General features: G+C 57.8%; 1 protein-coding gene across 3 annotated transcripts in view; it reads right to left on the minus strand.

Annotated features, from left to right (window-relative positions):
• SHC2 (SHC adaptor protein 2) overlaps nucleotides 1-12,569 on the minus strand; it is a 42,685-nt gene that overhangs the window by 9,104 nt on the left and 21,012 nt on the right. For all 3 annotated transcript variants that reach the window (XR_008674085.2, XM_055370980.1, XM_031006676.2), the window contains exons 2-9: nucleotides 12,052-12,122; nucleotides 10,094-10,154; nucleotides 9,842-9,961; nucleotides 7,768-7,821; nucleotides 7,518-7,569; nucleotides 7,302-7,428; nucleotides 5,847-6,003; nucleotides 3,670-3,733 (exon numbers count right to left, since the gene is read on the minus strand). Coding sequence is in view for 2 of the 3 variants with exons in the window: in XM_055370980.1 (XP_055226955.1) it covers nucleotides 3,670-3,733; nucleotides 5,847-6,003; nucleotides 7,302-7,428; nucleotides 7,518-7,569; nucleotides 7,768-7,821; nucleotides 9,842-9,961; nucleotides 10,094-10,154; nucleotides 12,052-12,122 (706 nt within the window). In the remaining variant the exon portion in view is untranslated. The remainder of the gene's footprint in view (nucleotides 1-3,669; nucleotides 3,734-5,846; nucleotides 6,004-7,301; nucleotides 7,429-7,517; nucleotides 7,570-7,767; nucleotides 7,822-9,841; nucleotides 9,962-10,093; nucleotides 10,155-12,051; nucleotides 12,123-12,569) is intronic.

Consider the following 12,569-nt stretch of genomic DNA (forward strand, 5'->3'; position numbering starts at 1 on the left):
GGAGGACGACACCGAGAGGGGCAGAGTCCGGGGAGGGAGGACGACAGTGCGAGACGCAGGCGGGTGGAGGAATCCCTGGACCCTGGACCCGCGCTTTGGGCACATTTGTAGGAGTTCTTGGCCAGAGAATCGGGAAGGGCATGAGTGCAAGTGAGAACAGCCTGGGTGTGGGCACAGGGGCAGGGAACGCCGGCGAGCCCCCGGTCCGGGGTGAGCAGCCAGCATCCCAGAGGAACGTGCGCCAGGACCAGCGCACAGCTGGGCACCGGGTGGGCACTCGATGGCTCGAGTTTCTCTCACCAGCTCGAGGGCTCTGACGCTTGGCAGCGAAATGCCAGATTGTTTGGGAAGATCTAAAAAAAGCTCAACACAGATGTTAGCAAGGCTGTTAGGAAACAGGCAGCCGCAGGCGGGGCTGGTGGGCGAGCCGACTGCACAGCCGCCTCCAGGGTGGACTGGCACCGCCGGTAACGTGATTAAGGCCGGCGCTCTGTGACCCGGCAGTTCCCGGCTCAGCATGCACTGGAGAAAAGGGCTCGTGGGAACGAGGGGCGCCTGCCGCGGAGCTACCTGAGGGAGCGGGAAGTACCCTCAATGCCCATCAGGAATGGCTTGGGTAAGGGGGAATTGCGCACGGCACAGGGAAGGGGAATTGCGCACGGCACAGGGAAGGGGAATTGCGCACGGCACAGGGAAGGGGAATTGCGCACGGCACAGGGAAGGGGAATTGCGCACGACACAGGGAAGGGGGCGGCACACGGCACAGGGAAGGGGAATTGCGCACGGCACAGGGAAGGGGAATTGCGCACGGCACAGAGAAGGGGGAATTGCGCACGGCACAGGGAAGGGGAATTGCGCACGGCACAGGGAAGGGGGCGGCACACGGCACAGGGAAGGGGAATTGCCCACGGCACAGGTAAGGGGACAGGGAACGGCGCACAGCACACGGAAGGGGGCGGCACAGGGAAGGGGGAATTGCACACGGCACAGGGAAGGGGGCGGCACACGGCACAGGGAAGGGGAATTGCCCACGGCACAGGGAAGGGGAATTGCACACGACACAGGGAAGGGGAATTGCACACGACACAGGGAAGGGGACAGGGGACGGCGCACAGCACACGGAAGGGGGCGGCACAGGGAAGGGGGAATTGCACACGGCACAGGGAAGGGGAATTGCGCACGGCACGGGGAAAGGGAATTGCTCACGGCACAGGGAAGGGGGAATTGCACACGGCACAGGTAAGGGGACAGGGGACGGCGCCCAGCACACGGAAGGGGGCGGTACAGGGAAAGGGGAATTGCACACGGCACAGGTAAGGGGGAGGCACAGGGAAGGGGGAACTGCGCACGGCACGGGTAAGGGGACGGCACAGGGAGGGGGGACTTGCACACGACACAGGGAAGGGGGAACTGCACACGGCACAGGAAAAGGGAGGCCACATGGCACAGGGGAGGGGACGGCACAGGGAAGAGAAATTGCACACCGCACAGGGAAGGGAGGATCTCTTGAGCCCAGGGCTTTGAGATCATCCTGGCAAACAGTGAGACCTCACCTCCACACAATTTAAAAATTTGCTGGGTGCAGTGACGCACGCCCGTGGTTCCAGCTACTCTGGAGGGTTAGGGGTGAGGACTGCTTGAGCCTGGGAGGTGGAGGCTTCCATGAGCCATGATCACACCACTGCCCTCCAACCTGGGCGACAAAGCAAGACGTTGTCTCAAAAACAAAAAGCCAAAGCTCGAAGTGCCTGGTGGGAATGTCGGTTGAGCGGGCAATTACTGATTCCTACTGCAATGGCCCGAGTGCCCCTCCCTGGGACGTGTTTGTTGAGTCCTGGCACACAGGCGGACCGTTTAAGGTCACCACACCGCTGTCTGTCATGGCAAAGGCCTGGAATCAACGCAGATGTCCAGGACCAGGGCGTGGGTGGAATAAATGATGTAACAATGAGGAAGTCTGGCATGCACAGTGTGGGAAGAACCCCTGATGTTTGCCCCATGGACACAGCAAGGTGGAAGACGGATGGGTAGCACGCCGTATCTGCAAAAACAAGGGCTATGACGCACGTTTGAACTGGCTTGAATATCCATTCAAAAGCTAGGAAAATAACTCAGGAGCCACTGACAGCTAACAGTGGCTGCCTGATCAGGGAGGCAAAGAAAACAGATGCAGACAGGTATGAAAGAGATTGCTCACTGAACGGCTTTTTAAACTCCATGATGTTTTGAACCATGTGGACGAATGCAGTACCTATATCCAACATGCAGAGAAACCTAATACCGTGTGGATGACACAGTATCTACACCCAACGTGCACAGAAACCTAATACTGTGTGGATGATGCAGTACCTATATCCCAACGTGCACAGAAACCTCATACCGTGTGGATGACGCAGTATCTACATCAAACATGTACGGAAACCTAACACCATGTGGATGACGCAGTACCTATATCCCAACATGCACGGAAACCTGATACCGTGTGGATGACGCAGTACCTACATCCAACATCTACGGAAATCTAACACTGTGTGGATGACGCAGTACCTACACCCAACATGCACGGAAACCTAACACCGTGTGGATGACGCAGTACCTACACCCAACATGCACGGAAACCTAACACCGTGTGGATGACGCAGTACCTATATCCAACATGCACGGAAACCTCATACCGTGTGGATGACACAGTACCTATATCCAACATGCACGGAAACCTAACACCGTGTGGACGACGCAGTACCTATACCCCAACGTGCACAGAAACCTAATACTGTGTGGATAACACGGCACCTATATCTCAACATGCACAGATACCTAATGCCGTGTGGAGGATCCAATACCTATATCCCAACATGCACGGAAACCTAATACCATGCGGATGACACAGTACCTATATCCAACATGCACGGAAACCTGATACCGTGTGGATGACGCAGTACCTATACCCAACATGCACGGAAACCTAATACCGTGTGGATGACACAGTACCTATATACCCAACATGCACGGAAACCTGATACCGTGTGGATGACGCAGTACCTATACCCAACATGCACGGAAACCTGACACCGTGTGGATGACGCAGTACCTATACCCAACATGCACGGAAACCTGATACCGTGTGGATGACACAGTACCTATATCCAACATGCACGGAAACCTAACACCGTGTGGATGACGCAGTACCTATACCCCAACGTGCACGGAAACCTAATACCATGCGGATGACACAGTACCTATATCCAACATGCATGGAAACCTAATACCGTGTGGATGACGCAGTACCTATACCCCAACGTGCACGGAAACCTAATACCATGCGGATGACACAGTACCTATATCCAACATGCATGGAAACCTAATACCGTGTGGATGACGCAGTACCTACACCCAACATGCACGGAAACCTGATACCGTGTGGATGACGCAGTACCTATACCCAACATGCACGGAAACCTGATACCGTGTGGATAATGTAGTACTTATACCGAACATGCAAGGAATCTAATGTGTGCAGGAAAAACAGACACTGATGATGAAAATCTCAGCAGAGTGTTAGGAGCAAGACGATCTCGTAGGTGAATGTGAAATAAGCGGAGAGAAGAAAGACTGAGGGGGAGCCCCAGAATCCTCGTGGGTACCCCTTGCAGCCCCAGCCGATCGTACCTGTACCGGTGGACCCCATGTCCCATGGCAGGCTGCAGGCATCTCTCAGAGAAGGAGATGGGCCCTGGAAACAGAGCAGCGAGAGGTTCCCCGGTGTGTGCAAGCCCCTCTTCCTGGCTCAGGACCCCCAGTCTCCCCACCCGGCCCTCCTAGATGGCTGGAGACTTAGGGGTGGGGAGCACAGCCCTGGCCCTCCCATTGCTCCCTCGCTCTGTAACTAGGCCTCCTGGGTCTGCCGCCCACCTCTGCCGTGGCCTTCCCTGCCTTCTCTCCACCTCGGAAGGTGGTCAGCACATCTTGCCACCTTGCAATGGCTGCTCCCCCTGCCTGGATAACCTTCCCCGCACTGCTCTCTCAGGCAGCTCCTATTCACCAGTCAGGGCTCTACCCAAATGCCACTTCCTCAGGGAAGGCCTCCGGACCTCCCTACAGAGTGTATGTCCCCATGGACATCCTCACTGCCTCCCTGGTGGACTTACCAAGGCCCTGATTAAATCATTGCCGTATTTATTCAGTGTCTGAGAGTAGAAGTCATGTCTGAAATGCCACCTCGTCTAATGTGTCCAGAGGAGGCCGGGCAGATAGATGGCACTTCATCGTGAGAGAGACTGTGAGTGAGAGATAGAGGAGGCCGGGCAGATACACGGCGCCCCATTGTGAGCCTGTGATTGAGTGAGTGAGATCCTGAGTGAGATCATGAGTGAGTGAGTGAGATTGTGAGTCTGTGAGTGAGATCGTGAATGAGATCATGAGTGAGTGAGATCGTGAGTCAGATCGTGAGATAGTGAGATCGTGAGTCAGGTGAGTGAGTGAGATCATAAGTGAGTGAGGTGAGTGAGTGAGATCGTGAGTCTGTGAGATGGTGAGTGAGTCAGTGAGTGAGATCATGAGATCGTGAGTTAGTGAGTCTGTGAGTGAGATCGTGAGATTGTGAGATCATGAGTGAAATCGTGAGTCAGTGAGTGAGATCATGAGATTGTGAGATCATGAGTGAGATCGTGAGTTAGTCTGTGAGTGAGATCGTGAGTGAGATCGTGTGTGAATGAGTGAGATCCTGAGTTAGATCGTGAGTGAAATCGTGAGAGACTGTGAGTGAGATTGTGAGTGAATGAGATCGTGAGTGAGATCGTTTGAGTCTGTGAGATTGTGAGTGAGATCGTGAATGAATGATATTGTGAGATCATGAGTGAGTGAGATAGTGAGATCGTGAGTGAGATCGTGAGTGAGATTGTGAGTCTGTGAGATCATGAGTGAGATCATGAATGAGATCGTGAGTGATGGAGATCGTGAGTCTGTGAGTGAATGAGATTGTGAGTGAGTCTGTGAGTGAGATTGTGAGTGAGATCATGAGTCTGTGAGTGAGTGTGAGCGTGAGATCGTGAGTCTGAGTGAGATGGTGAGATCGTGAGATAGTGAGATCGTGAGTGATGTGAGTGAGATCGTGAGATTGTGAGATGAGATCATGAGTGAGGTGAGTGAGATCGTGAGGTGAGTGAGAGCGTGAGATTTTGAGTCTGTGAGTGAGATCGTGAGTCTGAGATCATGAGTGAGATCGTGAGTGAGATGGTGAGTCTGTGAGTGAATGAGATCGTGATTGAGATGGTGAGTCTGTGAGTGAATGAGATTGTGAGATTGTGAGTCTGTGAGATCGTGAGTGAGATCGTGAGTGCGTGAGATTGTGAGATTGAGAGTATGTGAGGGAGTGAGATCGTGAGTCTGTGCGATCATGAGTGAGATCGTGAGTGAGATCATGAGTGAGATAGTGAGATCATAAGTCTGTGAGATAGTGAGTGAGATCGTGAGTGAGATAGTGAGATCGTGAGTCTGTGAGATAGTGAGATTGTGAGATCATGAGTGAAATCGTGACTGAGATCGTGAGATCCTGAGCGAGTCTGTGAGTGAGTGAATGAGATCGTGAGTGAGTGAGATCGTGAGTGAGATCGTGAGTCAGTGAGATCATGAGTGAGTGAGTCTGTGAGTGAGTGAGATCGTGAGTCTGAGTGAGTGAGATCGTGAGTGGGATCATAATTGAGTCTGTGAGTGAGTGAGTGAGTGTGAGTGAGATACCCTCCTCTAGGATCGAGGAGAACAGGAGCAGAAAGAAGAGCTGGAGGTAGGTCCAGGGAACCAGCAGCTGGGGCATCCCTGTCCCCATCCCCCCGAGGGCAGAGGCTGACCTGGTCGAGGGCCGTGAGGGCGCAGGGCTGTGTCAGGGCCAGCCTGGAGTCCACTAGCCCGCCCAGCGGCGGCTCCTTCCCCGGGATGCTGTTGTAGTAATTGTGCTCCAAAGAGTCCTCCTCGTCCGCCCAGGCCAACTCCTCCGGCCCCGCCAGCCTGGGGGACAGACAACAACGGCCATGGCACAGGCAGGGCCCAAGGGGGCTAAAGCCTTATGGCTTGAGTTTCTGGGGGAGCAGGAAATATCAGAGTTCGAATCCCAGCCCCCCACCTGTCACTGAGGGTTCCTACCAGGAAACGCTTCTAGAGCCAGTGACCAGGCCCACTACTTCCTCATCTGTAAAATGGAATGTTGCACACATTTCCGAGCTGTGGCACAAAAGGCAGGTCGTTGGCAAACCCAGTCTCCACTCCTTTCTGTCCACCTCCGGCCCCGCCCGGCAGCAGAGTGCATGAGCCAAGTTTATACCCAGAACCAGGACATCACCGGTCAGGGTGGCAACTCTCTGGGATCAAAGCGCCCCTGCCCTCTGGCCCCGATGGCACTGGCAGGAATTGATCCTGCAGGTGCTCCTCAGCAAGCACGGCCCCGAGAGCCAGAGGGGTGCACCCCACCTGGCCCACAATCGCTGCTGGGATAAATTATGAAGCGGCCTACGGAAGGCAGAGGCAGCTCCGGAGGCAGGCGAGGAGCCCGTCCCAGCTTCGGAGCGTGCTGAGCAACGTGCATCAAGCACGCTGTCCCCATGCACAAAGGGGTGAGTGTGAGCAGGCATGTGATGCCGCCTCCCTCGTGACCAGCAGGCTGGGAGCTCATGCACCTGCACCTGCCCTCCCACCATTGGAGGAAGCTGACTTTCTAATGATGAATAGAGACTTAAATAGCTCCTTCTCTAAGGCCAGCTGGCAAACCCCAGCCCAGGGCCAAATCCAGCTCACCGCCTAGATCTGTGCGGCCCACGAGCTAAGAATGGGCTTTCAACCTTTAAATTATCAAAGTTAAGTGTTTGAGAAAACATCTAGAGAATCATATTTTGCAACACGTGACATTCGCACTTCAATGTCTATAAAAAACGTGTTACCAGCACACAGACACGTCCCCCCCTTTACACATCCTCTGCGGTGAGACGGAGGCCGTTTTCTGCCCTTTGCGGGAGCCGGCCGCGCGTCTGGAGGAGGGATATTGGTTGTAGCAGCAGGGCTGACAGCCTCAGGCACACCGGGGAGTCAGCTTGCTCAGTCCTCCCCAATCCTGGGGGGCAGGCGGGGACGTGTTTACTCGGGTGTTACAGCCGAGGAAACAGGATCCTCTGGCTGAGCCATATTCTCACGGGACAGGGAGGGAGGGACAAGGGCAGGACGGAGGCTGAGGCCTGCAGGAGGTGGAGCAGGCTCTGCACCTGGGCAGGTCACTGGGGGCGTCCCCAGGGCACGGGGGAGGCAGCTCTGGTTACCTTTCTGGGGGCAGCGCCACCTTGGATGGGCTGTGCAGGTACTGCTTGAAGCGCAGCTCGAAAGCTTGGCCCACGGTGCTGATGATGCTCTGCGCCAGGCCCTCACAGCACTCCAGGATGTGGCAGGCTGCGGGCACGTTGGTCATGCAGCCTCCGAGCCACACGGCCGTGCCCCCCAGCCACGGGACCCCCACCGGCCTCCCCGGGGGGCCTCACCTCTCTGGTTGATGGGGTCCTTGGCGACGTAGGCCACGTAATCCGTCATGTCCTGGGGGCGGGGAGGGGCCAGCTGGACCTGCCTGGGCCCCCCACCGGGATTCCCAGCTGCCCACCCCAGCAATGCAGAGAGATGGGGCAGTGGATGTGGGCACAGGGTACGTTAGGCGGGCTCTGGGGAAGGATGAGAGGGTCTCGTGGCCGGAGGGGGGCGGCAGGGCTGCAGGTCCACCCCCATCCCTGGCCTCACCGTGTCTCCGCCTGACGCGAAGGAGATGGACGGCATGTGGTGGTTGGCGATGACCTGTGGCGGCAGGAGGCACACGCGGTCATGGGGACCCCGCTTCGAGGGCAGGGGGCCCGGCAGATGGACCAGGACCACAGCGAAGAGTGGGGCAGGGGCAGGGATGTGGGGATGGAGACGTCTCCTGGACAGGCACCCACTGCAGCCGGGTCCTGGGTCAGCCTGGATGACCGAGGCTGGGATGTGGAGTCCCCAGCAAGGATGGGACTAGGGCCCTAAGGGATGTGTGGGGTCCGCAGGAGGTCACATGGGAATGTGTGTGAGAGGACAAACCTCCCCCACTGTAACACTTCACACATGTACCTGCCCAGACGCTCACACACACACACCCCAAGCCCCACACACATGCACACACACACACACACCCACACCCGAAGCAGCCACGGGAGGGACGGCCCCACACTCCTGACTCCCTTGTCCACGTGCAAGGGCACCTGTGACTGCATTTGCATGCTCATCTGCATGCTCATTTGCATGCTTATCTGCATGCTCATTTGTATGCTTGTTTGCCTACTGATCTGCATGCTTGTTTGCGAGCTCATCTGCATGCTCATTTGCATGCTCATCTGCGTGCTCATCTGCTTGCTTGTTTGCAAGCTCATCTGCATGCTTGTTTGCATGCTCATCTGCATGCTTGTTTGCGTGCTCATCTGCGTGCTTGTTTGCGTGCTCATCTGCGTGCTTGTTTGTGTGCTCGTCTGCATGCTTGTTTGCATGCTCATTTCCATGCTCATTTGCATGGTCCTGCTTCATTTGCTTCCCGTCACTCAAATCCCTCTAGGCCCCAGTAAGCCCCCGATACCAGCCACGTCCTGAGTCCTCCCTACAGAACATCCACTTCTCAGCCCCCATAGGGACCCTCGAGGCTCTCCCCTTGCCAACCCCGGCCCAGCCAGGAGGGTCTGCTTGGAGCCTCAGTACCCTGTCCATATAGTGGTCAGGGGTCCATGCCTCGAAGGGTGGGGGCAGAGATGGAAATGGCCCTCAGTCATCCCCCGCCAGCTCCATCCTTCTCTAGCCTCCTCCCTGGAGCCCCAGCTGCCCCTCACCGCCACCTGCTACCACCACACCAGCCCAGAGACGCTGTCTCACCCCAAACTCCTCACGATGATCCATGCTAACTTCTCCGACAGGGAGATGCCTCCTCTTTCAGCCACACCTCCCTGAGATTCCCCTCCTCACCACCTCCCAGAGCCCTCCAGGAAGTCTCTTCTAGCACCCAGAGCCCAGCACATGCTCAGGACACCCCTCACCTGGCCTCACAATGCTTCCTAAAATCTATTATTTCCTTCATTTCTGCAATTATCTTTTTTTGTTTTTTGGTTTTTTGAGACAGAGTCTCACTCTGTTGCCCAGGCTGGAGTGCACTGGTGCAATCTCAGCTCACTGCAACCTCCACTCCCAGGTTCAAGCGATTCTCCTGCCTCAGCCTCCCAAGTAGCTGGGATTACAGGTGCCCCCCACCACGCCCGGCTAATCTTTGTATTTTTTGTAGAGTCAGCCATGTTGGCCAGGCTGGTCTCGAACTCCTGACCTCAAGTGATCTGCCCACCTCAGCCTCCCAAAGTGCTGGGGTTACAGGCGTGAGCCACCGAACCCGGCCTCACAGTGCTGGGGTTACAGGCGTGAGCCACCAAGCCCGAGCCTGGTCTGCAATTATACTTTTGTTGTTTGTTTCCACCTGAGGACTGATAGCCAGGGTTTATCCCCGCCCCTCCCCAGGCACTGTGGATGTTGGGACGGACCACTTTCTGGGGTGGTCCCTGCAGCGTCCCTGCCCCCACCCACTCCATGCCAGGAGCACCCCTGTATCAGGACGGCTCGCCCAGGTGGGAGCCCCTGAGCTGAGCCCCGTGAGGGCAGTGGCTGCACCCCCAGCTCCTGCTCAGCGGGGCCTCAGCTCGTCTTTCCGGATAAACGCCACCTGCTGCCCGCCCCCAGCACCCTGCCTGGCTTTGCCTCCTAGGACTCCTGGCCCCTCTGGGGGTCTGGGGACGCCAGGCGAAGAGGACAGACCCACCTGGCGCGTGGCAGGCACGGAGAGGCTGAGGCCATCAATGGAGATGTGGATGGAGATGCTCATGCCGGCAAAGCGAAGGTTGCTCTTGCCCAGGACGGACGCCAGGGCCTTGTTGGGGGCCTGAGTTGGGGGCGGAGCACAGCGAGGGCGGCTGTGGGTGGGGGCCGTCGAGGGGCTCCCAGGATGGCCGCAGCGTCCCCACAGCCCCCGACTGCCCCACCAGCCCCACGAGAGACCACAAGCCTCACTCACCTTTTTCTTCCAGGATCCCCGGACGCCAGGCACGGCCTCATGGAGCCGGTTGATGGCTTCCCTGGGGTTGGGAGGAGGGGGCTTAGAGAGTGTGGTAGGGGCGGCCATGGAGGGAGCTGGGGAGGAAGGGGTCAGAGAGGGCGGGGGTCTGGGGAGGGGGCAGGAGCTCAGAGAAGGGCGAGAGAGGGGGGAGAGGAAGGCAGAGAGGGAGGGGTGGGAGAGGGTCAGGGGGCCTAAAGTGGGCAGCGAGGGGGCTGGGGAACCTGGGGGAGGAGTGCCCCGCAGGACAGGTGCAGCTTGGGCACCAGCCCACTCCACGTGCGTCCTTGCATCCGGCAGAGGCCCGGCCCCCAGCTCTGGCCCCTCTACCACCCTCTTTCCCAGGGACCAGTGTGTCCCTGGCCTCGGCCCACAAGGAAGGCTCGGCGTCAGATGTGGGGGTTGGACCAGCGAGCAGGAGGCCCCGAGCCTGACGCCGGGTCCCGTGTCGAGATCCTGTCTGCAGCGCTGGAGGAGAGACCTCGGCTCTGGAGGGCCCCTGAGTGGTGGCAGGAGCTGACCCCAAACAAGAGTGCCTCAGACCACTGGTCCCCAGGAGAGGTTAGAAGTCTACAGGGTCCTGAAGGGGCGTCGGAAATGTCGGCATCACGTGGAGAAACCAGATCCCCCACCCAGGGCGTGTGGGAATTTTCACAGCACGGCCGCTGTGGAAAACAGCCTGGGGGCTCCTCAAAAGGTTAAAAATTGGCCAGATGCAGCGGCTCCTGCCTGTCATCCCAGCACTGTGGGCCTGACACAAACAAATGCATGCAGGCGCGGCGGCCCCCACCTGTCATCCCAACACTTTGGGAGGCTGAGGCGGGCGGATCACCTGAGGTCAGGGGTTCGAGACCGGTCTGACCAACATGGAGAAACCCCGTCTCTACCAAAAACATAAAAACTAGCTGGGTGTGGTGGGAGGTGCCTGTAGTCCCAGCTACTGGGGAGGCTGAGGCAAGAGAAATGCTTGAACCCAGGAGACAGAGGTTGCAGTGAGCCGACATGGTGTCACTGCACTCTAGCCTGGGTGACAGAGTGAGACTCCATCTCAAAAAAAAAAAAAAAAGGAGCAAGGCTCTGACCCAGACCAGAGCGCGGACACACCTCGGGAACGCCATGCTCAGTGAGAGACGCCATACACAGAAGCCCACGCGGCGTGTGATCCCATTGCTATGAAATGTCCAGGACAGGCCAATCCACAGAGATGGGGAGGGGATGCATGGGTGCCAGGGCTGGGGAGGGGACGGGGAGCGGCTGTGATGGGGACGGGGAGGGGACGGGGAGTGGCTGTGATGGCGACGGGGTGTTTGGTGGGGTAATGAGAATGATCAGAGCTAGACGGTGGTGGTGCTCGTGCGACTCTGTGAGGAGCCTAAAGCCTCGAATTGTACATTATGTCTCACATACACACGTGTCAACTATCTCACATGGTTTTTTTAAGTCTGTACGAATGGAATCAACCAGCTTTCACAGAAAAAAAGGGTGTCGCTCTCTTCCCTGCTTAAGCCCTGGCCATATCCTCAGCCCCTGTGATTCTTTTCCAGACACCGCATAGCATCCTGAGGTCACCGTGTGGAAAACAGAGCAGGGACACGGAGACGCCACTGGGCGCCGGTCCCAGAGGGAACCCGCCAGGCCCTGCACCCCACGCCGTGCAGGGACCTGCCCAGCACCCTGTGAGCGACTGGCGTGTTCTTTCCATCTTAGAGGATCGAGGTCTGCAGGGCACGGTGACCGACACCTGGCGTGGGGACAGGGCGGAGACGTGGCGTGAAGTGGGAGGGAGGTGGGGGGCACCGAGGCTGCGTCCTGGGACCCCAGCGCGGCTGTCGGAGAGCCCGTCGCTGCCGCCCTCCAGCGCTGCCGCCCTCCAGCGCGTCACTCGGCCCTACGCGGCCAGGGCAGGGTTGGAGGCTCACCTGGTCACCTGCGTGCGCCTGTTAAAGTCCAGGGAGCGCATGGAGCGGAGAACCTCGATGCAGCCCATGTACTGAGGGGAGAGAACAGGTGTCGGTTGCCATCGGAACCCCCCCAGCGGAGCCACGTCCGTTTTCCCGGCAGCCCTTCGCCGCCTCCACCACCCCTGGGGGGTCGAGCCCTTTCCTCTGTCCCTGGTGGCTCTGGGGCCTTCGTGCCTCCCCCACCTCAAGGCCCAGCCTCGACACTGTCCCGCGAGCCGCCCCCTCTGACTCCAGGCATGTTTTTCTCTGTTGCTGTTTCTCGGGAGCCTGGTGGTTCCCCCAGACGCTCTATGGTGCTTGTTCATTTAACCGTCTTGCCCTCGTCGGTCTCTTTCTGTTCCGCCAGCACCGAAGCCGAGGAGCGTGGGGATGGTGCGATCCTGAGCACTTCCCTATCTCCAGCTCCCAGTTCAGGGTCTGGCAAACAGTGGGGCAGACGTCCAGGGCAGCCACAGATGCACACACTGCTGGCCTCG

The sequence above is a fragment of the Gorilla gorilla genome, chromosome 20, assembly GCF_029281585.2.
Source record: "Gorilla gorilla gorilla isolate KB3781 chromosome 20, NHGRI_mGorGor1-v2.1_pri, whole genome shotgun sequence".
In the NCBI taxonomy this organism is placed as follows: Eukaryota; Metazoa; Chordata; class Mammalia; order Primates; family Hominidae; genus Gorilla; species Gorilla gorilla.